We start from the raw sequence: 26100 nt of genomic DNA, 5'->3' as shown, positions 1-26100 counted from the left end.
TGGATCTAAGAATAAACTACATTTGTAAGCTGTACAGTATGTTAGGTACTCCAGTATTCATTATCTAATGCAGTGATTTTCAGCCCTGAGTATATGTTAGAGTTACCCCTTCATTTCAATTTCTAAGCAACTTTTAGGGATCCAGATCCTCTCAAACAATGTAATTTACTATTATCTCAGCTTTTGGTCACTAAAAAAATATAATAACAATGTAATAAGAATAGTGACAATGCCTCACATTAGTTGAGCTTTGTGACAGGCACTGGGCTAAGAGATTTGTATATGTTAACTTTTTTAACCCTCGCAAAAACCTTGTGCAGTAGTTACTATTACTATTTTCATTAAATTGATGGGCAAATGAAGGTATAGAATGATTGTTATTTGCTCAAAGTCACAGTGTCAATAGGGAGAGGACGCAGGACTTGATGAGAGAACTCATACTTTTAGCTATATCATATTGTTCCCATCAATGTCCTTTTTCAAAGCATTAATAAACTATGTGTATAAGGATAGTGCTTTATGGCAAACCAGCAGAGACTTGAGTTAATAAAAACTTTTGACTAAATATAGCTAATCGTAACACAACTACCTATGCTCATGCAGTCTCAGTTATTCTCTCTTGTCCACAATAACGTCGTTAATGCCATGCTGAAATCCTAGAGGCAATATCTATAGACAGAGTATTCCTCGAAGTGGTTAAAAGCAAGGCAATCTGCATCCTGGCTCTACCACTCTAACTTTATCACCATGGGCAAATTATTTAATACTTATGGCTTCAGTTTTCTATTCAATAAAATGAAGGTAATGATAGTATTTACCTTATGATTATGATGATTATAAAGCAACTCAGGTAAACGGTTTAGAAGAAACTCCAAGTACATAGAAAATGCTTAATAAATGTTAGCCATTATTATAATTCTCATATGGAGAACAAGAAATGGTCTGGTACGTCTGCTTCTTACATAGTTAATCACTGTTAATTTTTTAATAAACGAATCTAAAATCTCACTCATGACTTGTCAAACTTATCAATCTATATGTTGGTAATCTATTTTCTCATTTTTAAAAAAGCAAAAATCTGCTCATATTCAACCATTCAGCATCTTCGAGTCCACTATACTTTCTTAAATACCACCAAGACACCAAGAGGCCTGACACTGCTCTGTATAGTGAGAACCAGAGACTTGAAGCATACTCTAATGTCCTGATATTTGGGTGCAATGAGTGTAATAGTAGTAACTCCCTAAGCAGGAGGCACCTCAACTTGTGGCCTGTTGACATCACCAGTCTGTGAGCCTGAGTGTAGGAAATCAAGATTGGTGGTCAGGGCAGTTGAAACAGAACTGCTTTAGATTGTCAAGGTCAAGTCTGAGAGGGGCCCAGGGTATGAACTATCACGGTACAGCTGTCCTTTAGCATACTAAGTTACTTCTGAGACTAGGATCAGAGCCAGCCAAGCAGACATTACCAAAAAATTGGGACATATGCAGCAATTGAATTTGAAAGCATTGTGCAGCTGTTACCCATCTTACCAATCCTTTCCATGGATGGAATCTTGAAGTCAGAAAAGAACCTTCTAGATCTAGTCCAGAGGTTGTAAACTAAGGGACCATGGACCAAAAGTAGCCACAGATGTCGTCTTTGCCCTCCTTAGTGTTTTACATATTTTTTGAATTAGCTCATTTAAAAAATCTGACAATTTGTCATAAAAATAGATCTTGCTCATCTTGAAAAACAAAACAAAGATTTGGGCATATTATGTCCTTAGGACAATTATCAGCTGAGTAGTAACTACCCACTTTAGACACATGGAATTCAACCACACAATACCATTTGTGAACCCTGATTAAATCTAACCAATTCATTCCATAGATGAAGAAAATAGAGCTCTGAAAAATAATTTGACCTGCCTACATTTAATGACAGTCAAAATGAGAAGGCCAGGTGTTCTGAATCCCAGTTCAGTGATCTTCAGCGTGTGCTGTTGATCTTTCCCCTAGAGAATCTGAGACACAGAGACATTACTTGCTTAGAGGAACTGTGTGAGACAAAATTGAGAACTAGGCCTGCTTTTGCACTCACTACCCTCCATTCCCTTTGTTGGGCCAGAAATTCTCAGGGAATGCAATCTACTAGGGAAGTTAGAACTAGCCAGAAACTCAGTCCCAGTACTCCTCAGGCTGCTGACCACACCCACAGTCTGAACTATCTGCACATTCCCAGCCTCCACACATGCTCTCATACCCAGCTGGGTAATGAATAAACATGCTGCTCTTTCCTTTGTCAATGGCCTTTTCTCTGCCCACACAGGCAGTTAGGGTACAATAGCCTCTATGAGACATTGACTGGGAGGGGAGGTTATAGAGAACAGTTACAGATGACAGGAGGTCAGTAGGATCTCAGAATTCCCTTCCTGGCTTTCTTCCCAAAACATCAAATGGCTATGGCCATGGCCTTTAATACATTGCTTTTAAAAAAGTGCAGACTTTGTCCAGATTGACATAGTTTTATACAAAAAAATGCCCTAGCTATGTTCCCCTTGAGCGTAGTTGACACTGATTTGTGAAAATCTTTGAAATCTTTAGCCTAAATCATTATGAATGCATAGTATCTTAGCTTCATTATACCTCAGATCTTACCTAAAACTGTCCAAGGGGATATTTAGTTCCCCTTCTATCTTGGAGATGCCAATGACAAAACTAGTCTGTGCAAGTAATCATGATAGGAATTGCATGAGGAATGGAATACTAACAGAGGGACCATTCACGAGATCATTCTCTGTAAAGGTAGTAGGAATCCAAAATCAAGATTATCTTATTTAAGACTCAGGAGAGCAAAAAGCAGATAACACCTGAACCAGACTGGAGATGGCAAGGCAGAATAGCTGAGTGGGTCCTGAGTCTGAGATTTTGACTTGTATATATATATTTAAAAAAAAAAAAGGCAAGTACTCAAACATTCTTAATGTCAATGACAGTTAAAGCCAAAAAACTTGCCAAGGTCTGCCTCTGACCTGCCAAGGATCCTGGAGCTCCTCCATGTTCCCACAAGGAAGATTGCTGCCAAGAACCAGTAAATATAGAGGCAAATTCTCCTTTGTGCTTCCCTCTGGGCAATGCATTTTAAAAATCCTCTAGAGCCTGTATCTGGCATAAATTAGGGTGTTAAAGCCAAGTTCCGAAATTCATCAAACCCCAAACCACACATCTATTCTGTTACAGGTGTACCAATCCTGGCTATTGCATGGCCTCCCGGGAGAACAAATGAAATATCAGGCAGTCAGCTATGGTCAAAGAGGACTGGTCTGTTTCCCCTTGAGTAAGGGTAAAGGAGATTGAAGCATCATTTAGACTCCAGTACTTTCCCCTCTTACTGAATATACAGTGATTATATTCTCTCAGAACTAAATGATAACAATACGAGATAGATTTTTAAATGTGCTTTTTCTCTTTTAACCCTCCACCCCATCAGAAGCTGAGTCTGTTCATGTTCTCAATCTTCTTAATAGGGAACCCAGAAAAGAGGCAAGGCTCTATGTCATAGAGAAAAACAGAGAGGGAAGTAACTGGTCTCTTATTCATCTAGAACACAGAGAAACCATGGACAGGGCTGAGATAGGCATGAACTCTGTAAGTCCACCTCAGTACTCAATCAGACTTGAGTGGTAGGACCAGGAAAGCCTTGGTAAGACCTTTTGGAACTGCTCTGTCATTAATACACAGGATTCTGCTACCCACATTCAATGAGTTGAGGCTAATAATTTGGTTTTACATAATGCTCTTTTAGAAATGAGTCTTATAACAAGGAAAAGACCCAAATCTTCCTAATCTAGCACTGGTTACTCAATTCAAAACCATACAGAGTTTTTAAGTTCCAGGTCTTCATCAAAAAAGTACAATGGTGGTGAGAAAATGTCAGCCCTCCCAACATGTATATAATGATTTGCAAAAAAAAAGTAGCTCAGAAAACCTTTTAAGTAAGATGTGGTCAGCAGTATTTATTAGCTATCCACACCTGCATATTTAACATTTTGGTTCGTTCTTTATCTTCCTTCCTGCTTGAACCTACTGGCTCTTTTGCTATTAAAGCCAGAGTCTACATAGAGGCTGTCATAGGACTAAGCTCCTCCCTCCCCTATAATGTTTTTTCGTCTCTGCCTCAGAGTTTCACTTCCTGTATGGTGAAGTTTAAGTGCCTATTGAACAGATCTTCCAATGGATAACAACTACAAACGTCTGACAAAATACAAAAAATTACTTGAAGGTACTGGAGACTAAATAAAACAAGCAAGCAAGCAAACAAACAAACAAACAAAAAACCCAAAAAACAAAAACCAGGTGAATTCTAGAGAAGAGTTGAAATGTAGAAGAAGGGAATGGCACAATGTGTTTCTCATTGTTATGGCTTTTAGACTGATTGAAAACTGGAGTCTTTCTGGTTGAAGCATCAGAGTAACCACAAATGCTGGAAAGCAAGGGAGGAAATCTCAGAAGATAGCCAAAGAAAGAGAGCCCCAAATTCTGTGCATAAACTCTACCCACGTCTCTGGCTTTCTTTGAACCATACATGTACAGGACAGACTCCAACTAAACATAAAATAACTGAATTGAGATTTGAGCTGCTCCCCAAGACACAGTTTACAGTTTGACTGAAATTAAATGCCTGCTAACAAACAACGACAACAACAAAACATCAGCACTCTTCAGAGAAATGTGACAGAATCCACAACGTAAACATTTATAGCATTCAAGAAACAATCTAAAATTACTCAACGTTTGAAGAACCAGAAAAAATATTGCTTTCTAGAGAAAAGACAAATGACGGAGCCTAACTGAGATGATTCAGATGTTAGATTTAGCAGATACGGATTTTTAAAAAGTTATAACTATGTCCAATGAAGTAAAGAAAAACATATTTACAATGAATAAAAACAAGAACTCTACAGAGAAATATAAAGCAGTTATTATCAGTAACCCACAGTTACTGATGTTCTGATGACAAGGGAGATGCGAATTAGAAAATGACTCATATCCGAGTACCTCTGTCAGTTGGAGACTTTTGTTTCAAATGACTTTTATTTCCACCAAAACTAAATTGAAAATTGCTTAGTGACACTACAGGTAATTTTAGCTTTTTTGAGAGACTTGACTGGAAAGGGAGAAAGAATTTAGGGGTTTGGTGGGGAGATTTTGCATACAGGTCTTTTCATTTAGTGAGGATGTAAAGAATGGAGCTTTTCTGTCTGGGATTCCTAATATTCGACAACAGACCTGTTACTGGTTCCCACACGGATCAATTTTTTCTTTCAGAAGGTAGACCACACACTATGAAATACTCCTGCCAGGCATCCAAGGAGGCAGAAAGGCTACATAAAATAGAAAGCGTTTTCACATGGAGAAAAGTGATGGTCAGGGAGAGCATGGAGAGTGTCAGAGTCTTGTCCGTTAAAGTGATTCTAACACAAAATCACTAAAATGAAGAGTTTGGAAGACTCATCTTGGGTATCACACTGGTTCCTCTCTCTTTTGTTCACCGAACTCAACATACTGTGAGACATGTGTTTCAGAAAGAGAACCATCTTCCCACCCCCAAAGATTCCCGGTATTCTCAAAAGCAGGATGTGAAAGGAAAGGTCTAAATTGGTTCCAGGATAAAACAAGAGGAACCAACTCACAAAAAGTGACAAGAGCCACAGTAAGAAAGGTTATCAATAAGCTTGAAATTGTTAGTTTGTAAATGGAGGTGATAGTTCCTCTGAGGGCAAGGAGTATGATGATTTAATTCAATTGAAACAAATAAACAATGTCCAAAATAAGAGAATAAAAGTTCCCAGAGAGTGTTCTTAGCAACTGTGTAATATGCACCAGCTAAAACCGTTTTCAGTGTTAAAATAGAGCAATGACTCTTTGATCTAAGACCTGATTAGTCACTCAAACAGAAAAAAAATTAAAGCAGAAAAACTATAAAACTTTTCTTTTACCATTGTCTTCCCACTATTAAACTGACCACCACATCATCCAACATGCAAAATTCTAGAAACTTTACAAAATTCCTCTTTTTAAAATTTATTTTTTGTTATCAAAGAGAATGTCCAGGAACACTGAGTACTAAAGAAATCTGTTCATGGCATTGTTTTACAAAAGTTCCTGATGGAGTGTAAATATTTCATTTTGATGTATCCTTCACTTATTAATGATGAAATGGATGAACTGATGCAATTACTTAAAATAAAAAAATTCCTGACAAAAACATCCATTCTCATTCTGAATCTGTTCACTGGAGTGCATTCAGTGGTGACAAGACCACCACTGGCTAAGAAGCAACCTCCCCACAGTAGGGAGCTATTCAGGTCTTCCTCTTAGGTCACAGAGGTCTCTCAGATATAGGCACCATGTTTGAAGTCTCACACAAAATGTCTGTGTCACTTAAATTACACAATATGGCAGTGTTTTTTCATGAAGACATAATCTTGAAAGAAGGAGCAAAGTAGAAAACCTGTTTGTATGTTATATGTGAGTACATGAGTTTGAGGGCATTGTGGCCCTTGTTAAAGATGAATTCCACCAACGAAACCTGTGTCAGTTCCCAGTAGCTCTTGGTTTTGAAGGTGTCTAGTCATTTAACCCTGTGTTGTTTGGTCAGGGCCTTCTTCATCTACTGTTTGGCTCAAATGGTTTGAACTGAGTTTAGTTGTCCTTCTCTTCCATCTTAAGCTTTATTTCTCGGCCTCGGGATATGTGGGGTACTTGACCGTTTCTATCTTCTCTCGGACTTTATAGGAGGGATACAGGCCCGTCCTTCCCAGTTTTCTGTTGACGCCTTTAGAATAGCCATCCCAATGGTTTCCAGCCACACCAATGATATCTCCAGGTTCCATAGGGATTTCGTCTGCAGTTCGAGGTTGATGAGGATAAATGGCGATCTGGTTGTGGGCATTCTGGCCCCCAAAATAGTAGATGTCATCCAAAGAATGGAAGTTTGCAGAGGCATCAGGATGCAGTGTTTGCATGATTTCATAAGCAACTCGACAGACCTTGGGAAAGAATTAAAAAAAAATTGTTGGTATAAGTAAGATCTCCTTCATTGCAAACTGAAAGCGCTTGGCCAGAGACTAGAACTAGACTGGGACTGGGACTGAGAGAATGAGAAGTAGTGGATTTGCGTCACGAGTTTTCAGTCTATTGTCTCTCAGATGATGGTATGAGTCATTCTTCATCTCTGTGCTTGTGTCTTTTATTTATTTATTTATTTATTTTTGGCATACAAGATTATTACAACTAAGGTCTCTGGGAGAAAATAAATGCATACAGCGCAAAGTACTTTAAGAATATGAATCAATTAATTTTAATAAATGCTTATTGAGAGCCATACAGTGCTCCATGTTTGGCACTGGAGGTACTAAAGAAGTAGGGCATAGTTTGTGCTTTTGAAGGATTGAAGGTTCAGAATTAGGATTAGATAATATAAAAATGCTGCTGCTCCCTCACCTTCATCCAGTGTTAATCAATCACATACTCTTTTCTGCTAAGGTGGACTTGGTTTCAGAACTGTTCTCAACAGAAATTCATGTAATTACTGACAGTCGATTAGCAATGGCAAGTGAGCTAAAACATATCTTCCATTTCTATTCTAAAGAGTTTTAGGTGTGCTATGTACATAGTAGCATTCTAGGACTAAAATTAGATGGACTAGGCTTTGGGGAAGATGCATCTACCTGATGCATTTAAGGCTACTTAATAGATTCCACTGCCCAAAGAATACCTACCATGCCCACTGGATGGCAGCTAAAATTCCACAATCTGAGCTTCATTCCTTGGGCTTAATGCTTGGTGATAAAGTTAGACTGTAACTATCTCCATGGAGGAATAACATTTTAAGCAATTAATAAATACATTCGTTATAGCATATATGGGTTTCAGAAACCTTTTTAAGAAAGATGAAAAAATCCTATAATTTTCCTTAGAAAATCCTTCCATTATACGTTGTGAACAGAGAACTCAACTCAGGTCACATTTTCTTAAATTTCCAGTTGTGGTTATCTCAGTTAATGAAGTTTTATTGTCCCTATACCAACATGCTTGCATTTAGTTAAAATGATACTACTAATACTAAGTGTTAATCTGGTCAGAGCAATTTAGGATTACCCAGAAATCCTTTAAAATTTTGGCATCCCTTAAGTCAAAAACTGAATGGAGATGCTCATTCTTAACTGTTATAAGCAAATGGAATCCGTATCTTAATCAGCATCTTAACTTCTTAAAGAATCTGAATTTTAGGAACTTGAGGGGTGCTTTTCAAAGGCTGTATATAATGTGCAAATGAGGTTTAGAGAATGTTTTTAATTTTGAAAATAGGGACTAAATTACAAGGAGATTAAGTGATCTATCCAAATTCTAGTGCTAGAATTTCAACTAGATATAGAACCAAGATAATGACTCTGCATTTGAGTTTGCTACTTCATTAACAAACTAATTTCATAATAGGAATGTCATGGTACAATTAAAATAACTGGTAGAACACTGAGACTATAACTAAATGAGGCTCAAAAAGATATGGAACTTGAACTTTAAATTCAGCCAAAGCTGCAAACAAAACTGAGTGGAGATTCTGGAAAGGAAGAAACTAAATAATTAAAACAAAGCACTCCAATAATAGTGAAGTATAATAAAAATGATACAGCTAATATTTACTGAATTTTTGCTGTTGGACATTGTTTTTAGGTATTATCTAATTTAATCGTCTCAGTAGCACCATATAATTCGATCATGGCCATTTTACAGATATCAAAGGTCAGTTAAGGAATTTGCCTAAGATGTAGGCTTTGAACCCAAGCAGTCTGGGTGTGCTAGCTAACTGCAAAACATATTTTCTCTTGCAGACTTTGTTCTCCATGTTTGGATTGTTAACACCAGAAAAATAAAACATAAGGCCAAGGCCAGCCTCAGACAAACCTGGGAGTCTTCTTTTTAGGGCCCCTCCACCCACTCTTCAATTATCCCTAGCCAGAAATGCATGACCTTGTATTGCCCTTGGGATGACCACAACATCCACTGTAGCAATGAACCCTAATGTATTTCCTTCTCTCACCTATTAAATATCTCACTCTCATAAAGAAAACATTACCCTCAGTCCCATCCTCTTAGGGACCTCCTTTTGGGGGAATATTCCTAATTATCAGTTTACATTCTGATACCAATAGTTATTGATGTGTTAGTCTGCTAGATAACACGTGTATTTTCCTAAGCCAAAGAAATAACAAATTGTAGAAATTTCAGACACTGAGGTGAACCTGTGTAAAGCCCTTTATCCTTCTCATAATGAGGATAATGATAGCAGCTGAGCTTAATGAGCACAGATAATGGTACAGGCACTGTTCTAATAGTGCACTTGCGTGTACTCTCTTTTCAGACTCAAAAACTCATAAGAACGCTATAAGGTGGTTATTATTATTATTCACATTGTATAGTCGAAGAAACAAGCCACAGGAAGATTAACTAAATTTCCAAAAAATTTTTTAAATGAAAAAAATGAGCTAGTAATGGCAGAGCTACAATTAACGCTCCTTCTGGCTATCAACCATACATTAAACTGCGTTACGATAAATACTTAGAACAGTGTCTGCCACATAGTAGGCACTCAGTAAGTATCTGTTGAATGAATACAGCTCCATGCATAATACTAACCCAGCAGTGGAGATGTAAGTCCACAGGGAATATTTAATCCGTAAGATCCATATATAATATTCTGAGTAATTAGCAAATTTTCTTTATATGATACCAACCCAGTAGTGGAGATGCAAGGCCACAGGGAATATTTAATCCTTAAGATCCTTATATAATACTCTGGGTAACACATTCTCTATATATTAACAATGGGGCAATTTATTGCAAAAAGCTAGAAAGATTACTATAATGTTGATGTTTGCATTTAATCATCCTAGGTTTCCTCTCTGGGCTTTACAAATCCAAATAATGTGGCAGGTAAATGAAGGCTTTCAGCTGATGTTAAACTCAGATTTGACACTTGAGAGGTGGCATGACTGAGAGGGGCAAGCTCTTTAGTTTATAATGCAGCGGCTGGCCACATGTTATATGTTTTCTTTCATTCTGTGTTGACATGGCACTATATTATTTTTAGAACACCACTAAGCACACAGTAATAGCAAAGAATAAAAATTCTGACCAAGGATAAAATACAGATATGAGTGTATTAAAAAAAATTAAAAAGAGCATAAAGTTCATTAGTCTGAATTTTATCCCCGAGGAGCAACCAGCTGAGTTTACCTGAGCCTCCAAAGCTTTCTCAGAGAAGATGAGGTCTTACTTATTTGTCAAAACAGACAGGGCTGGGAGGGTCTCCCAGTGTGAAAAGTTAGAAGTGGGTTCTCGTCTCAATGAATGATGATGGGATATTTGTGCATTATTCCTGTAAACTCCTTTGTTTTGCTATTCAATGAGGAAACAGTATCCATTGTTGTTTCATGAGCCGTACCTCAATGAAAATTCCTATCCAGAGCCATCTGTCTGGAATAAAATGAATGTACTATCTGGTTTTCCCCTCTGTATATTCTAAAATCTGATTCAAAGTGTAGTGAGGCCCGCTGTGTTGAGTGTGAATTTGGAATTCAACAATAGGGAGCATATACAGGGAAAAAAAGAATTAAAAGAAAGTAATTTTGTACTATGGTGAGTTTAACGCTGGAAGAAGGAAAACAAAGCATAGAACATATTCCTGTAAGTCTCAGTGCCTACCTACCTGTAAGGTTGGTAAATGTTCCAACATGTGTATATTTATTTAATTTTAAGGCTTATAACTAGAGCGATGTTTCTCAACAAGGCCAATTTTGCCCCTGCCCTCCGTCACATCAGACATTCGATAATGTCTGGAGACATTTTTGGTTGTCAGAACTTTAGGTGAGGGTGCTATTAGCCAGGGATGCTGCTAGGTATCCCACAATGCACAGGATAGTGCCTCATAACAATTTATCTGGCCCAAAATGCCAATATTGGCAATATTTTAATTGAAACTATGAAATTTTAAAAACAAAAAGTCTTCCTTGACTAGAGGAATAGACTTTAGACAAGCCTAAAGTCTGGGCCTATAGAGGAAGTGGTACATCTTGAAAAGTGACTCCTGATTTACTTATTCTAACAAGCATTCAAAAATGTTTGGAGGTTGTTACTAGTTATATACACTTGTTATATGCATCAGGTAGGCACATAGCCAGATTGTCAAAACAGTTGACAGAGATCAAGTAGTTATTATCCCTCCCCCACAACCTGACTCTTGAGAATGGTAAAGGGAGCTTCTCAAAGACAGGATCGTCACCCCAATTAAGGAGAAACATCAGCAGTGGATGCCTTCACGGGAACTTAAAGGCCAACGAAGTTTCCCCATCTAACTAGGATTGCTGCCTATGTGACTCCTGATCTGTGTAGCTCTTTTTGAGTAGTGAGTTGTTTTCTTACTCCATATTGAAGAAACTCATATAGCCTTTGCTGGGGTAGGTACCCTTTCTAAAACCATATCGCCATCCTATTGTGACAATATGCACTGTCACATTACAGAAAACTGTCCATTTCTTTATATTCTCTGAAGCATATTCCCGTGAAAATGATGTGGCTTTCCTACTCACATTTTCTTTTCTCTACTTCTTCTAAGCTTTTAGGCATATATCATTCTTATGGGATTTATATTTCTTGGTAATTGTTCTCTAGTTATTTCATGAGTATTTTTCTCACTAGATTCTGGACCAAGGCAAGATCTGTATCTTCATCTCCTTTGAAATCCCTTCTGCACCTGGTATAATTCTGAGCACACAAAGTTTAACAAATTACCGAATGAACTAACCAATAATATGCACATAAATGAAGGAGCAGAACAAAATCCACAGTAAACATCGCTATGCTGATATTCCACTGGGAATATAAGGCTGATTGGACTACTTGTAAAAATACATACACCAAACACATAACATGTAATTATCTGCAACAATTAAACTAAAAGAATAATTGTATTATGGTATTGCTAAATTTAATGTACAGTTTCTTGCTTGGTAGAAATGTAATAGGACTTGAGGAATTATATTTATTCTTTCTTATTTTCTATAAAGCAATCAAGTAAAACAAAATGCTGGGCATTTAAGCCTCTCAGTATCAGTGCACTGATGTGTAGAAATGGATAAATTCTGGTTGTATACTGATTGTATGCAAAAATCAGAAAGTATTAAGTAAGCTTAATTACTTGCTATTTCTGTTAAATGCTGTGAACAAGCCAAGTACTTTAAACAACCCCAGGAGCTGACTTCAGTGGAGATGTATTGAACCATACTTGTAAACAACTAAATATTCAGTGCACTTAAAAAGCTATCTTGGGGGGAATCTTCTCAAGCTTTCACAAAAGGGATCATTCCCAAATATTAGGAAAATTGCACCTGAGTCATGATAACTAACATTAAAAATAAATGCAAAAAACCAAGAAATTCCTGACCCCAATATAACCAAAAGGTATTGGCCACTTAAGAATACTCTATTATCACTTACCTGGGATGAAAAAGTACACACTAGGAAGTCTGCCTGGGAGAGAAAGTGTATATCCAGAATCACACCCCGAAGTGAATTTTCTGTGTATCGATTGTGTAGTCCAGCTGACCAAGAGATAGAATTATCACTAATAAATTCATAACTGGGATACCTAAAGAAAAGAAATTTATACATAATCACTGAAAATATTAAGTATTCCACTAAGAAGTAGTATCCCATGAGCAAGAGGCAGAGCTGCTCCTGTGACCATGAGCACCTCTCTAACAGTAAAGAGAGCTTTAAAATTACAGCATTGAAGAGAATAATCAATGAAGCATCTTTGAATTTATCAGTGGGGAAGAAACCATTCTGGAGTGCCTTGTGTGTTAAATTTTAAGGGCATGTCAGAAAATACACATAGATGCATCAAAGCTCCCTTCCCAATTTATAAAAGAGTTGAAAACAGAAGGCTTCTTATTTTCTTTATAATGAGTGACCTCTAAGAGGTCAAGCTGCTTTCATTTGATCACTGAGCTTTCCTTTAGAATGTAAATATCATGATTAAACTTAAGTTAAATTTTTAATTCAGAATTCATGATAATTCAGACTTGTCTTCTCCAAAGCCATCCTTGAAGCACCACCTTACTCAATAACAGTAACAGTAACGCTAATACATTTATGAAAGCAAATTTCTGTAAATGTCCACCAATTAACATTTTTGTAGTCTTGAGATAGGATATTTAAAAATATTAAAACAAGATGTCTTTAAAAAGTCCACCATGTTCAAATGATTGTACTCTGAATTAGAGGTTTAATTATACTCTAGTATAGAGTGAATAAATTTTCTCAGTGTGTGAGGTAGAGCTTCGGAATTAAGTTGCAAACTTTGGGAAGTTATATGAAAAGGAGATAATCATTGTTCCTACTTTATATTATTTTGTAAGAATTAAATACATTAAGTATTTAATCAGAAGAGCATCTAACCTGTAGTAAATGCTCAATAAATACTGGCTGTGGTTGATAAACATTTTTCTACCAGACATTTTGCTTTATTCCTTACTTCCGTTGGGTTGCTGATCAAATACAGCCTGGTTAGTGAGAATTTTGGTAATTCCTAGCTTTTTACCTGCTTAATTTTTCTGCATGGCCCTTGTTATCATTTGACATAATATATATTTACTGTTTATTTACTGCCTACATGCATTCCCAACCTCCATCATCCCTAACTGAAGAGAAGCATTTCACCTTCTTTGTTCACTCTATTATTCTCAGCACCTAGAAAAGAATCTGGAATACAATAGAGGGTCAATAAATATTTGCTGAAAGAACAATAGCTCCTATTTATAAACCCTGAAACATTAGGAGTTAGTTTACATGTTTGTTTCCACTCAAATTGGGACTGTATCTTATTATTCTTTGCATCACGGCATCTAGAATTTCACACAATGCTATGTGAATAAATACATGAACAAGTGAATGCTACCTGTGTCCGGGACTTTTTCCTAATCCCCTAACAGCTGCTTCAGATTTCTCTTCATTTCATAGTCACCATGGATCTTTTTCTCATTGCCTCTAATAATGAGTGTGAAGGCAAACTCTCTGAGCACTGTTTCAGACTGGTATTCAGTGTTCAGATCCATTTCGCCTCATTATTTTTGACATTTTACCCTCCTCAGTTCTGAATCAGGGAGATGAAGGAAATGTCACATTTGTTCTAGAAAGAAAGCAACCAAAAAGATTTTTAACGTGATTCCTGCAAAGTTGCATTCACAGGCATGGGCCAGAAACAGCAATAAATAAATATGAAAAGGCTGGAGGGTGAAGGAGAGGGGGAATTGCTAAAACACACCTTTATTCAAGGTTTTACCCTCAAATAAGGACTGACTTTGTCAGCAAGGCTTGGGTGCTTCGGTGAAACAAAGAAGAGTGATCCTTTTACTGAGAAGGGACACTAACATTAATGTCCTTCTTAACTTAAAGGCCCCTGGAACTACACCATCAGAGCACCTGAGTTCCTCAGGCCTTATCTCTGTATGCAAAAGACCCTTGAAGGAGGACACTGAAAGTGGAAAAAACAAACAGAAACAATGTAAACAACTAGAAAGGGAGATTTTGCATCTCCAGTAATGAGCATGGAACTTTCTGTATGAGCATACTTTTTTCTTGTCTTATTAACAGAGGAATTCTTCCACTGTGAAGTTAAAGAGATTGGTAATGATAAAAAATATTTTTTTCTTCTTCCACCTTATAAAATCCTATTTTTATATCACCCACAAAGGGCTAACTTGAAATTATAAACTAACATCAAATTCTTCTTTTCTGAAATCTTTCTCCAGACTGAGGGAGAGAGATAGTCTTCTTCATGACTCAGAAAATTAAAGAATTTTCGAGGTGGAAAAATATGCATAAAATGCCATATTTATAAAAGAATATGGAGGAAACTGCTGCTGGATTTCCATGGGAGAGGAGTTACCAGCTGCTGACCACAAAAAAGGAAATTCAAGTTTTACAACTCCCGTAATCCAGTGCTGCCAACTGTGCGACAAGGGTTGCTTGGTATAAATATATAATGCTGTTTTATGGCTCAAAGTTGTAAGAACCTCATATACTTTTATCTAAATACTTCCAAGTCTAGAAATCTAGCTTAAGAAAATAATGTGGATAATTTTAGGCACACATCGTAGCATTATTTGTTAAGAGTAAAATTAAATAACCCAATTATCCAATATTAGGAGAATAATCAAATGAGCAATGGCATATCCATATAGTGGATAGATAGTCATTTAAAAAGATGTTTAAATGACCTGCGAAAATGGATCTATTGCTCTATTAAGCAAAAAAGTTCAAATTATGTAGAATATAATCAACTACTAATATGTGTAACTAAGTGACTGAAGGGGATATGTCAAAATTTAAACAGTTGTTGCCACTGATAATGGGATTGTGGGTAATATTTTTTTCCTTGCTTGTATTCTTACTAACTTCTACATTTTCTAATGAGTATAAATTATTTTGCTAATTAAATAGGAAAAAAGCTTGTAAGGCATTCAAGAACAAATGAGAGTAGATATAATTAATGTTTTAATATTTTTTCAACCAAGCTACAAATTCATTTTGGTATTTTAAAAGAAAGGAGCATGGTGAACAATTTCTACTTTGTTTCTCTTTAAAAGGTTTAGGTATCAAACTGGAAAAGTATTTGTGAAAATTTTTTATTGTGTTTTGTGACCAAATGTTCATATAATCCCTGACTCTTATATAAGAATTATAACTACATAACTTGATTTATTCTTGGCTGATGAATTTCTTGGCCTTTTGCTTATAGTGTGTGTGTATGTGTGCGTGTCTATATTCAACAGAGACTTAAAAAAAAAAGCAATTTATATATCAGGTTAATTTGAATCTCAGGAGGTAGAAATAAGATTTAAATTATTATCCAATGAGTTGGATAAACACCTGCATTATAGTTCTCATTCTAAATTTGATTTTCTTCCCAACCCTCGTTTGTGACATAAAAAAGGGACCAAGAAATAGATTAAATGGTCAAACAGCTCAAATGATTAAATAGTCAAATAGCTCAAATGATTAACGGCTAATAAATGCTTTCAAACTGATAGGATTCAAATAAACATAATTCAATATTTACTGGGCACTAGTTACAAGAGCTAGGTACTGTTGTCTAAAGTACTTATAATCTAGTGAGGGAGACAGAAGTAAGCAAGTGCTATACACTAATAGGAATACACTGAGGAGGGACACTTAGTCAAGCATTTGGGGATGATTTCTGGAATAGATGAAATCTGAGCAGAGCTAAGATTACATTATTCTTCTCACTCATTCCCTACTTTTATATATATTTATACAGCCTTTATTTACTGATGGTAATAAAGACTAATTCTAAGTTCATACAGATCCTATGATAAGTTCCCAATTAGGATTGCTGCTTTATGTGTTTTCATAACACCCAATATTAACTCTATAGTAGCACTACTCATACTGTAGAGTAACTATCTGTTCCCTCGATAGACTGGAATTCCTTGAAAGCAGAGAGTGCCTTGCTTATTATGGAATCCCCAGCACGTAGCACAGTGCCTGAAATATGGGCAAGCTCAGGAAATGATGGTTATTGTTCAATACATACTAGTATTTCTTTTCCTGCACTTAACAAAACTCATCTTTTGATTCTGTGCCTTTCTTTACATACCTTCAAAATTCCAGAATTTTTAATAAAATAAAAACGTCTATTTTACATATATTTTCAGCTTCCCATAACTGTTAGTAAAGATAGTGAGAGGTAAGCAAGGGCAAGCACCTGCTAACTGTGATTGCTAACAGTCCTGTCCACTTGGTTAGTGTTATGAACCGAATGTGTGTCCCTGCTCTGTTTAAGCCCTCTAAATAGGGTAGTATTTGGAGATGGGGACTTTGGGAGATAATTAGGGTTAAATAAGGGCATGAGGGTGAGGCTCTCATAATGGAATTAGTGCCTTAACAAGAAGAGACACAAGGAAGCTTGCTCTCTCTCCTAAGCACACAAAGGGGTCATGTGAGTACACAGTGAAATGGCAGCTGCCTACAAACCAAGAAAAAGGTCCTCAAAATGAAATCTACTCTTTGTCAGCACCTCGCATGTGCTTTGATTACATTAACAAGTTACATAGCTGTTTGAATTTAAAAACCTCAATAGTAATAATATTATAACAAGAATCACAGGCATAGAAATTAAGGATTCCTTTCAACTAAAGGGTTCCACTCTAGAATCACTAGTTCATCTAACTTACTTTGTTTTTGCCTCTTTTAATAAAGAAGGGTCATCCGTGGCCAAATATACTCTTTTTTTATCCACTTGCATTCTGCGGGCAAGAAGCTGAAAATGTTCCTCAACGTGCACCATGTATTCTTCAATGGGATGGAAGGCTGCTTCTGTTCCCACTTTGTCTGTGCGTCTCACATGGACTCTGCGGGGCAGAAGGAGAGAGTCAGATTCTGCTGATAATACTCTGATCCACTGAGCGCTCTTAGGGTACTCAACTTTATACCCCTATTCATGGTGGCATTAAGTACATTTTAGACCAATTTTTCTTTCATTTTCACCATTAAAAAAATAAAACAAATTTTTTAAGAATTCAAACACATGTATTCTAAATACATTGGCATATTAACACAATACAAGAAAAATGAAAACATAAGTAAAGCCTTTGAAGAATGCTTTCTTATAGAGAAAGTAATTGGCATATCAAGAGTAAGTGGGAGATTCGGAGTTACGCTCCATACTAGGCAGCAAAATTCCAACCAGTGTTCCAGAAAAGAATGGATATATTTTTGAAACCAAGATTCACGGTTGTTATTACAGAACATCGAATATAGTGTCTGTAACATTTTGATGCCAAATTTTCTTTTTCTTCATTTCTTCATTTACACTGCATCGCCACCGTAACTGCCAACTGGTAGAATTAAAAGCTGCCCAAGGAAAACACAAACCTGCCTCGGTTCTTCCTCTAACACAATCAAGCAGGCAAACCTTTTAAGGGTTCTTACTATCTTTAAGTCCATGGAGCCATTCCAGCCCTTTTGTTGTATGCATAATGGATTCCCATTTTCTGTTTTTCACTATATCAAACACTAGCAGATATAGATCTCATCTGTCCTATTTAAGAAAAGCTCCAAAACTGTAACATTGAGGATAGAGGTTTACACTGTCCTGTCCTGAATAAGGCATTGACTTTCGAAGTATTCCCCTACCATCTCAGTGCTTCTGACAAATTTAATGAAAACAAAAATAATAATAATCATAGTTTGTTTTCATGAATTAAAACTCTCTCTAAATTTTCCCCTTCTGTATACCCTCCTCCCCAAATTACTAAACTACTATTCTTTTGATGAAAAAGGAAAAAGGTAGATTTGTTTCCCTTTAGGTCAAGCAAAAGCCAGCTTTTTATTATGAATCTGGAGTGAGGATTTGCTTTCACTGAAGTTCCTCTGACATCTTCATGGCTAGTCTTTCCTTTGCATTCTAGATTAAAGTCCACATGTGAATACTATTATATGAATACTTCTATCATCATTTCCTTCCCACGCCCAGCTCAAGCACTGTTTCTCTGAGAAAATCAGAATTGTTCTCTGTGCTCCACAGAGATGAAGAGGAACAACAACAACAACAAAACAATTCCACTTAACGTCAATGAAAATTTTCATGAGAAGAAACACTGTTTGATACTCTGATTTTACCGCGTATTTTCTTTAGCTCTAGCTTTTGAAATAGGGGTCGGTAACTTCTATACATATGAAGACTAACATGCAAGGGAAGAAGTGGGGTGGGAGAGATGAAAATAAAAATAAAAACAAAGAAGAGCTATAATAACGGAAAGAAGAATAAAAGGAAGAAGAGCGCTTGAGACAGCGGCAGAGCATGACTCAGCAATTTTCTCAATCCTCCTGAAATTAGGCCTGGAGTAATAATTTGACAGAGGACCTTAACAAAATCTCTATGGAAGAATCAGAATGTTAGACCTGCAAAGGCCGTTAGAAGTCATTTAATTTAATGTAACTCTTTCATCCAACAATTAAGGAAACTGATGCTTCTGAAGACAATAAAAAAAAAAAAACAACATAAGGCAAAGGGAGGTTGGTTTGTCTTATACACATTTCAACCCAGTCTTTACAAAAGTAAAAATCGTGTACCTGACCGATTTTCACTATTAAATATCAAGCTATTCAAGGGCAGGGAATCTGATTTTATTTATTCCTAGTTGCACCAAACACAATAAAATAAATGAGTGAATGAATGATGAGTAGATGCAAAAATCTAATTCTTTAGTATTATGTTAGCAGAAACCTTATATACTCCCTCGTCTAGTTTCTAAAAAAAGTTTTATTTTAAACAAATGAGGAAAGGGTGGCAATTAATGAAGGCCCAGAGTGATCAAGTCAGGTAATTTGTTAGCGAAGAAAGCTAGATGGGACCCCCAGATTTCTGAATCCCAGTGCACCCCTCTTTTGTCACAGCACACTGCCTAATGTGCAAATAACTTAGTTGTCTATGGTATTTCGACTTTCTGTATTAGGCTAATTCTCAGTATGGTAGATGGTCCATGGAAAATTAATAAAGGTTGCTTTTGGGTATGTAAAACTACAGGAAAGCCAAAGTTAAGAAGGTTCTAGAACTTTGGGCAGAAGTTTTCTTTCCTCACTTGTAAAATAATTCTCTCTGCCCACTTCAGAGGACTGGGTTACAAAAATTGAGGAGATAATGTATTTGAAGGTATTTTGGTAATTTAACTACTATATTGTTATTTTTCTCCATCTTTCAAAATCCTGTTCAAACACTGCAGCTATGAAGCCTTTCCTGATCCAGATGGAAGTATATTTCTCCTTCGCTGACTGCTCATAATATTTTTTATGCTTCCTTTAGGGTATTTATCACATTCTACCCACATAATGTTAGTTGTGTAAGTCTCCCATTCCATAGACTGCAATGAGCCGGAAGAAGCCATTTAAAAAAATTAATCTCTGTCCCCCACAGTAGCAGGTATTCAACAAATGTTCTGCAAATAAGTGAATGAATCAACGCATGTGTCAATATTAATCAATAGCTGACTTTATCACAAACGGTGTAAGCTACAGAATGCCATAGTCTGGCCTACAAGCATATTTTCAGAAATTGTTTAAGCATCAGTCTCTCTGAAAGGTTATGATATTTTACAGTGCATTTTTTCTTACAGAACTGAAATCCTCTTTTAATCCTTTTATTATACATCATCATTTTTAGGGCAGGTATTACATACCCTATTTTACTGATGGAAAAATCAAAATCCAATACTATTATTAAGTTGGCCCAGAATTAGGAAAAAGCTAGGAATATTACCCGAGTCTCTTACCTCTCAGTCCAGTATTCTTTCCATTAGGCAATGAACATTTCCCATAGTGTGAAATCTGGTATCAGGACCCAGGAAAACTACTCTTCCATAACTTTTTATGTATGGGTACAGGAGCACATGTTTGTGAATAAATACGCTCTTTTGGATTTTTCTTATTCCCAGAATTTCCTGACATATATCTTCCTTAACATAAGCATGAAACTAAATACACATGTATATTGTAACTCCCAAGTGGGCCAAGAGATCACTTTAAATAATAATTTTAACATTATGTTACAATAAAAATGATAGCCTTATTCTCAAAATAGCTTCCAAGACAGAAAAGAAAATACAATATCAAGAAAGCAAAGTAATCACTGGTGGCAATTTAATGAAGTCTAAGAATAAGATGTAATTGAAAATGTATAAATGCGACAGCTACATCTCAAGGCCCTGTTACAGTAAGGCAGGAGTCATATATAATATCCAATAAAATAAAATTTTGCTGGTTTCCCCAGGAGAGACAGCTAATTTCAGAAATATGAGCTTAACATATTTGTTGAATGAATAAACAAAATAATGAATAACTAAATTGAATAAAGTATGGTGACTCAGCTGTTCTAAATGAACAAAGGAAGAATGGTCTCCCTGTGGCCTAAAGTGAACTCTAGATGCTTAGACTTTGGATGAAGCTATGAAAATTAAACTATATATTGTAAAGCTCACAGTATATTGTATAAGTATATATCCTTGCCACATATCACTTTGGGAGGAAAAAATCAGATTCTTACCCAATAACTGGATGTTTGAAGCCAAGCTTCTTGGTGGCCTCTTCTATTTCCTTTTCCAGCCAGGGTTGTGGGCGGATCAAGTATTTGACAAACTGAGACACCCACCACACTGCGGGATCTCCATGGACTCGAACAAGTCGATCTGCAAGGTCTTCTGGTACAGCCAGGGGTAAATATGGAGGACGAGGATGAAGACTGTCTACAATGGGGAGCTCGACCACCTGAACATTTTTGTCTTTTATTTCACCTGAGAGAATATCAAAACATCATCATCATTAAACTGTATTCCTCGTACAACTACCATTGAATGAGAACCCACTCTGTGTGCTTTCATCCTCATAGTAACTCTAAAGAAGTATTACAATTTTCACTTTACACAGCAAGTTTAGTAACTTGCCCAAGGTGTTAGCGCAAAAGTGTCAAAGCTGAATTTCACATTCAGGTTGGTGTGCCTCTCAAGTCTATAGCCTTTTTTTTCTATCATAATATGATGCCAATCAACACATCATACCCTAGACGAAGATGGTATCCACCACTAAAAGTATCTAATCAGAGAATAATCATATTGTCAGTGAACACAGCCAGCTAGGCGAAGTTCTGTTCTGTAATTGTTGTTTTTTTCATTAGACAATAAAGTGTTCTCAAAACTTTCAGCTTGTCATTATAGCAAATAGCTCTTGTATTACTTTCATGACAGAGCAAATGACTCTAGAGATACCTAAAGATTATAAGCTAAGTATCTGTATCTTTTGAAGAAAAAATTAGATAATTCTAAAGTCCTTTTCTCTTGGCCAAAGCAGACCCATTATATTCACAATTATGATAATAGAATCTGTGCTTGGCTGGAAACTAATTTAAAGTTAGAACAGAGATTAGATGCTAATTTTTATAGACGATGATTACTTTCAGAATCCAACTTCTATATATCGTTAACGTTACTGTTCAATCAATTATATAATATAGTAAAAACAAAAATAAGTGGCAATAAAAAAACTTACCACTAGTATGGCAGTTCATCTAGGGTGCCAGTTAAGAAAGAGCTGGGCACCTTTATCAGATGAGAAACTGTAATTCAGAGTCTTTGGGGAAAAAGCGAGGTACATTTTAAATTAAACTCTAATAGTCTACCTCGGGCTGGGAAAATTGGGGTGCTTTCCCTAATGTGCAGATGATAAGAGAAGTAGTACATGAATCAGAGAGAAAAAAAAGGAAGGAAGAAAGGTAGTTCTTTTTTATAAAAAACAACAAAGAGAGAAAGAAAAGAAGACCCTAGTCTTTCATACATTACCATAAACAAAGGCAAAATTAGTAGGGCTACCTTCCTTTTGCAATTTCTTCCTAACAATGTTCTTCTGATATTCCATGTAACTAGTTCCAAATTATACTTACATGAAAGTATTACCCTCTAATTGCTTCAAGGCATCATCTTCCTTACAAGCTAGCCCTAGTGACAGCTTTCAGAAAGAAATGGAAACTACACCTATACCTTCAAGACTGAGAACTCAGCTTATTTTTGTTGATTCTTTGTCATTCATTCATTCCCTCATTCATTGGTTCAGCTATTTATTGAATACTTCCAAGTGCCAAACACTGTACTGTACTAAGCATAATATACAGTGATGACATGGTTCCTGTCCACAAAAACCCCACCCAGGACTAGATGGCTTTCGGTGAAAGAAAAATAAAATAAAAAAGATATCAATACTTCACTGCCTAGTAAAATATTAAGAAAAGAAAAAAAATTGGCTTAGAATAAAAGTTTAGCTTCCTTGATAATGACATATTGCAAAATGAAATAAAATAAAACAGTACATGCTATATTAGAAGGTTCCTTCTTTTAATTAGTTTATCACACACTTTTTATCCAATTGGAATATACATTCAAAACAATTTAAATCTGTAATAGGTCCTAGAGATAATCTTATTCAGTGTTTTCTAAACTTTAGTTATTTATATACTACCTTTATAATTGTTACCATATCCATGTCCCATCTGTACTATTTAATGTTTTAAGAATTCATATTTTAAAACAAATGAATTTATTTTATAGATGGTAGCTATAAATATAACTACACTGAAAACAAAACCATGTTATTAAATTCTATATAGATGTGTTGCTATTAAAGGGCTCTGAGCTCAAGCCCGATTTCTATTAAAAAAGATTACTGGTGACATTTTAAGAGGTAAAATTGCTTTCTCCTTTACATCTCCTATGAGTTTGAAACTAAATGAGAAACAGAGAGGAATAAAATGGCAATCAAAATATCAGCTTGACTGCCAATAAGGATGAATTGAAGAATGTGATTTTTTTTTTTTTTTTTTTTGATTTTTGTCCTCTCACCCTCTTAGGCAGTTTGTCAACCAAGGCCTACTACAAGGAGGAGGAGGAGAAATGTGTTTTCTGAGAATGGGCCACACCACAAGAGAAGCCAGAAAGGGCTGTGCCTCGCATGTTTGGTTCCTCCTCCCAAGTTTACCGGATGTGTAACACGCTACTTTCCTTGCAAGTGGAAGGGAAACGAGGTAGATAGAAACAGCAAAAAAAGCACTTCCATACTTTTTCTTTCTCAGGAGTGGAATTTATTTCCTTTGTATGGAAACTCTTGAAGAATGAAAGATTCATAGTACATGCCCAGCCCACTCTACCCACAATCCTAATTATCCAGTGTTAAAGAACTATTAAAGATATCTTTATACCAAACGGAGACTTTATTTTTGGCATAATCGGAAAGACTGGAAAAGGAATAACTTTCTCAACTTTGTGATTTAACGTTTATTTTAATGTTTTATCAGGAAACTGTCTGAAATTATCTCATATGCCACCTAAAATCGTCTCTAGTAATCTGTTTTAAGTTTAAGTTTGGGAAAGACAGATTTACTTAAACTCCCTCATTTTACAGAGGAAATAGACTAAGAGAGATTAAGTGAACTTCTCAAAGATAATACAGCTAATAAAAGGGCTAAGATCAGACTCTAGTGTTTATTCCATTACTTACATTACATTCTGCTTTCTGGAACCTATATATATTTTAAAAGTCATTTAAGTATGAACCCTTTGATCAATCAAGAGTATCCTGCCATTCTATGGAGACTGCAGTTTTGTAAAAAATATGCACTGCATCAACCTTCTAGCAAAAGAATGTTTTATAAGTTTAAGGCATACATAAGTCAAATACTATTCATTTTTACAGAATCAGTGCAAAGTAGCCTGGTCATTACACAACTGAGGGCCCAGTTCAACTTGAACTGATATGATCCTTACGAATTATTTCAGAGACTCATTTTCAAGACACCCTCCTCTTATTGATAATCCTGTTTTAATATGGTCATTCTCTTTGTTAAGGGCAGATAAGACTCAAAAGGCTTGTTAGTATACTTATAACTCCCTTCCAGAAGCATAGATAGCTCTTGGAAAGGGAGCTTCTCCACAGTTGCAAGCAAGTAACTCTAGAGAAGTGCTTTTCCCTACTATTCAATTCATAACAGCTCCATTTAAAAGTACTACTGTCATCATTTCCTGTGACAAAAGACAGAGACACTAGCTAGCCCTGGAGATAGTCAATTAAAGTTATTAGTCTTCAGTAGGCTCAACAGAAAGAGCTTGAGAAGCTCAATATCTACCAGGAATGAATAGATTCTGCTATAATGAAAAATGTTTCAAGAGTGGAAAAGATTTTGGGTCCCCAGTCCATGTAATTTCTTCTGCATTTACTGTCTTGTTTCTTCAGTTGCTACTAAGCAACTACTATCACTCTGATTTGTGAGAGAAGCAGAACTCAGAAGGGAGAACTCTCCTGAAGACACAACTCATAGAGCTCAGAATGATCAAGGCAAAGAGGTCTGCAATAGGGTTGCCAGTTGAGAAAAATCTCCAGCAAGACATCACTACCTGGAACTTAAATTTCACTTGCAGAGAAGAAGAGATTATGAGTAATGTTTTGGCAATACCAAACCAGAAAAGCTGTCTGTTTTCTGAACTCAAGCCTCTTAAAGAGGTTTCCTTCGATCTCCCCCATAGGTCCAGACTTCCTTCAAATAGATACAGAGGGGTAAAACAAGTTTTTAATTCCCTTTCTAAAGTTGTCTTGAATGGTTATAGCTGCTAGGTGCCATCACACCCAACTGCGATTCCAAAGATTGTGCCAACTACTAAGACTCATGGCCCTATTTGAGACTAGAACAAGGAGAGACATCAAACAAAATACAGTGAGCAAATATCTATTCACACAGTACCATGACTGTAATGCATAGTGATTATGAGTATGGACTTTGGAATCACAAAAACTGGTGGTCAAATCTTCTGTCATTAACAATCATTAACAGTTGTTACCTTGAATAAGCTATATTTAACTTCACCCAGTTTCTTCATTTAAATAATGTCATTGATAACAGCACCTTACTCATTGAGTTATTCTAAGGTTAAGATATTGCATGGAGAAAGCTCAGCACAATGCCTGATATGTAATAATTCTCAAAAAATATTAGTTCTTTATCCTGGGATAAATTCTGCTGAATAATTCTCAAGAAGCTGACATAGTTGGTCTAGGAAGTGATTTTTTTCTGCCAAAATAACATATTCTATAAAAAATATATCAAACTGCCCCATTTCAGTGAGCCAAAGATAAACTCCCAAATATATTAGATATAAGGAGATATAAAATATACACCCAAAGTAAATCTTATTCATACTGTTACCACAGGCAATAGAACAATGAGTAGCTTTTATTCTTTCAAAATATTCAACAAATGTTCAAATTGAAGAGCAGCAACTCTGAGCTATCTGAAAGTTCTGATAGAATTATCATCACTAATGATAAAAATTATATTCTATGCTGAAAGTACAGAATAGCATTAAGTTGTCTACTTCCTGCTCATATTATGGCAAAGAATTTGTATCCTTAAATTATATCCACAAAGACTATTGGGACTTCT

The 26100-nt window shown here is 36.0% G+C and overlaps 1 protein-coding gene across 11 annotated transcripts in view; it reads right to left on the bottom strand.

Annotated features, from left to right (window-relative positions):
* Positions 1–5749: 5749 nt before the first annotated feature.
* FUT8 (fucosyltransferase 8) overlaps positions 5750–26100 on the bottom strand; it is a 265395-nt gene continuing 245044 nt past the window's right edge. For 9 of the 11 annotated variants that reach the window (XM_036217871.1, XM_016131252.2, XM_036217867.1 and 6 more), the window contains 4 exons: positions 21169–21415; positions 17303–17479; positions 12543–12693; positions 5750–7033 (listed from right to left, as the gene is read on the bottom strand). In XM_036217871.1, coding sequence (XP_036073764.1) covers positions 6716–7033; positions 12543–12693; positions 17303–17479; positions 21169–21415 — 893 coding nt within the window. In that variant the 3' untranslated portion in view covers positions 5750–6715. The remainder of the gene's footprint in view (positions 7034–12542; positions 12694–17302; positions 17480–21168; positions 21416–26100) is intronic. The other 2 variants (XM_036217863.1, XM_036217872.1) reach the window with 2 other exon arrangements.

The sequence above is a fragment of the Rousettus aegyptiacus genome, unplaced genomic scaffold, assembly GCF_014176215.1.
Source record: "Rousettus aegyptiacus isolate mRouAeg1 unplaced genomic scaffold, mRouAeg1.p scaffold_m13_p_3, whole genome shotgun sequence".
NCBI lineage: Eukaryota > Metazoa > Chordata > Mammalia > Chiroptera > Pteropodidae > Rousettus > Rousettus aegyptiacus.
The sequence above is the reverse complement of the archived record's forward strand: the minus strand, read 5'-3'. Positions and strand labels throughout refer to the sequence as shown.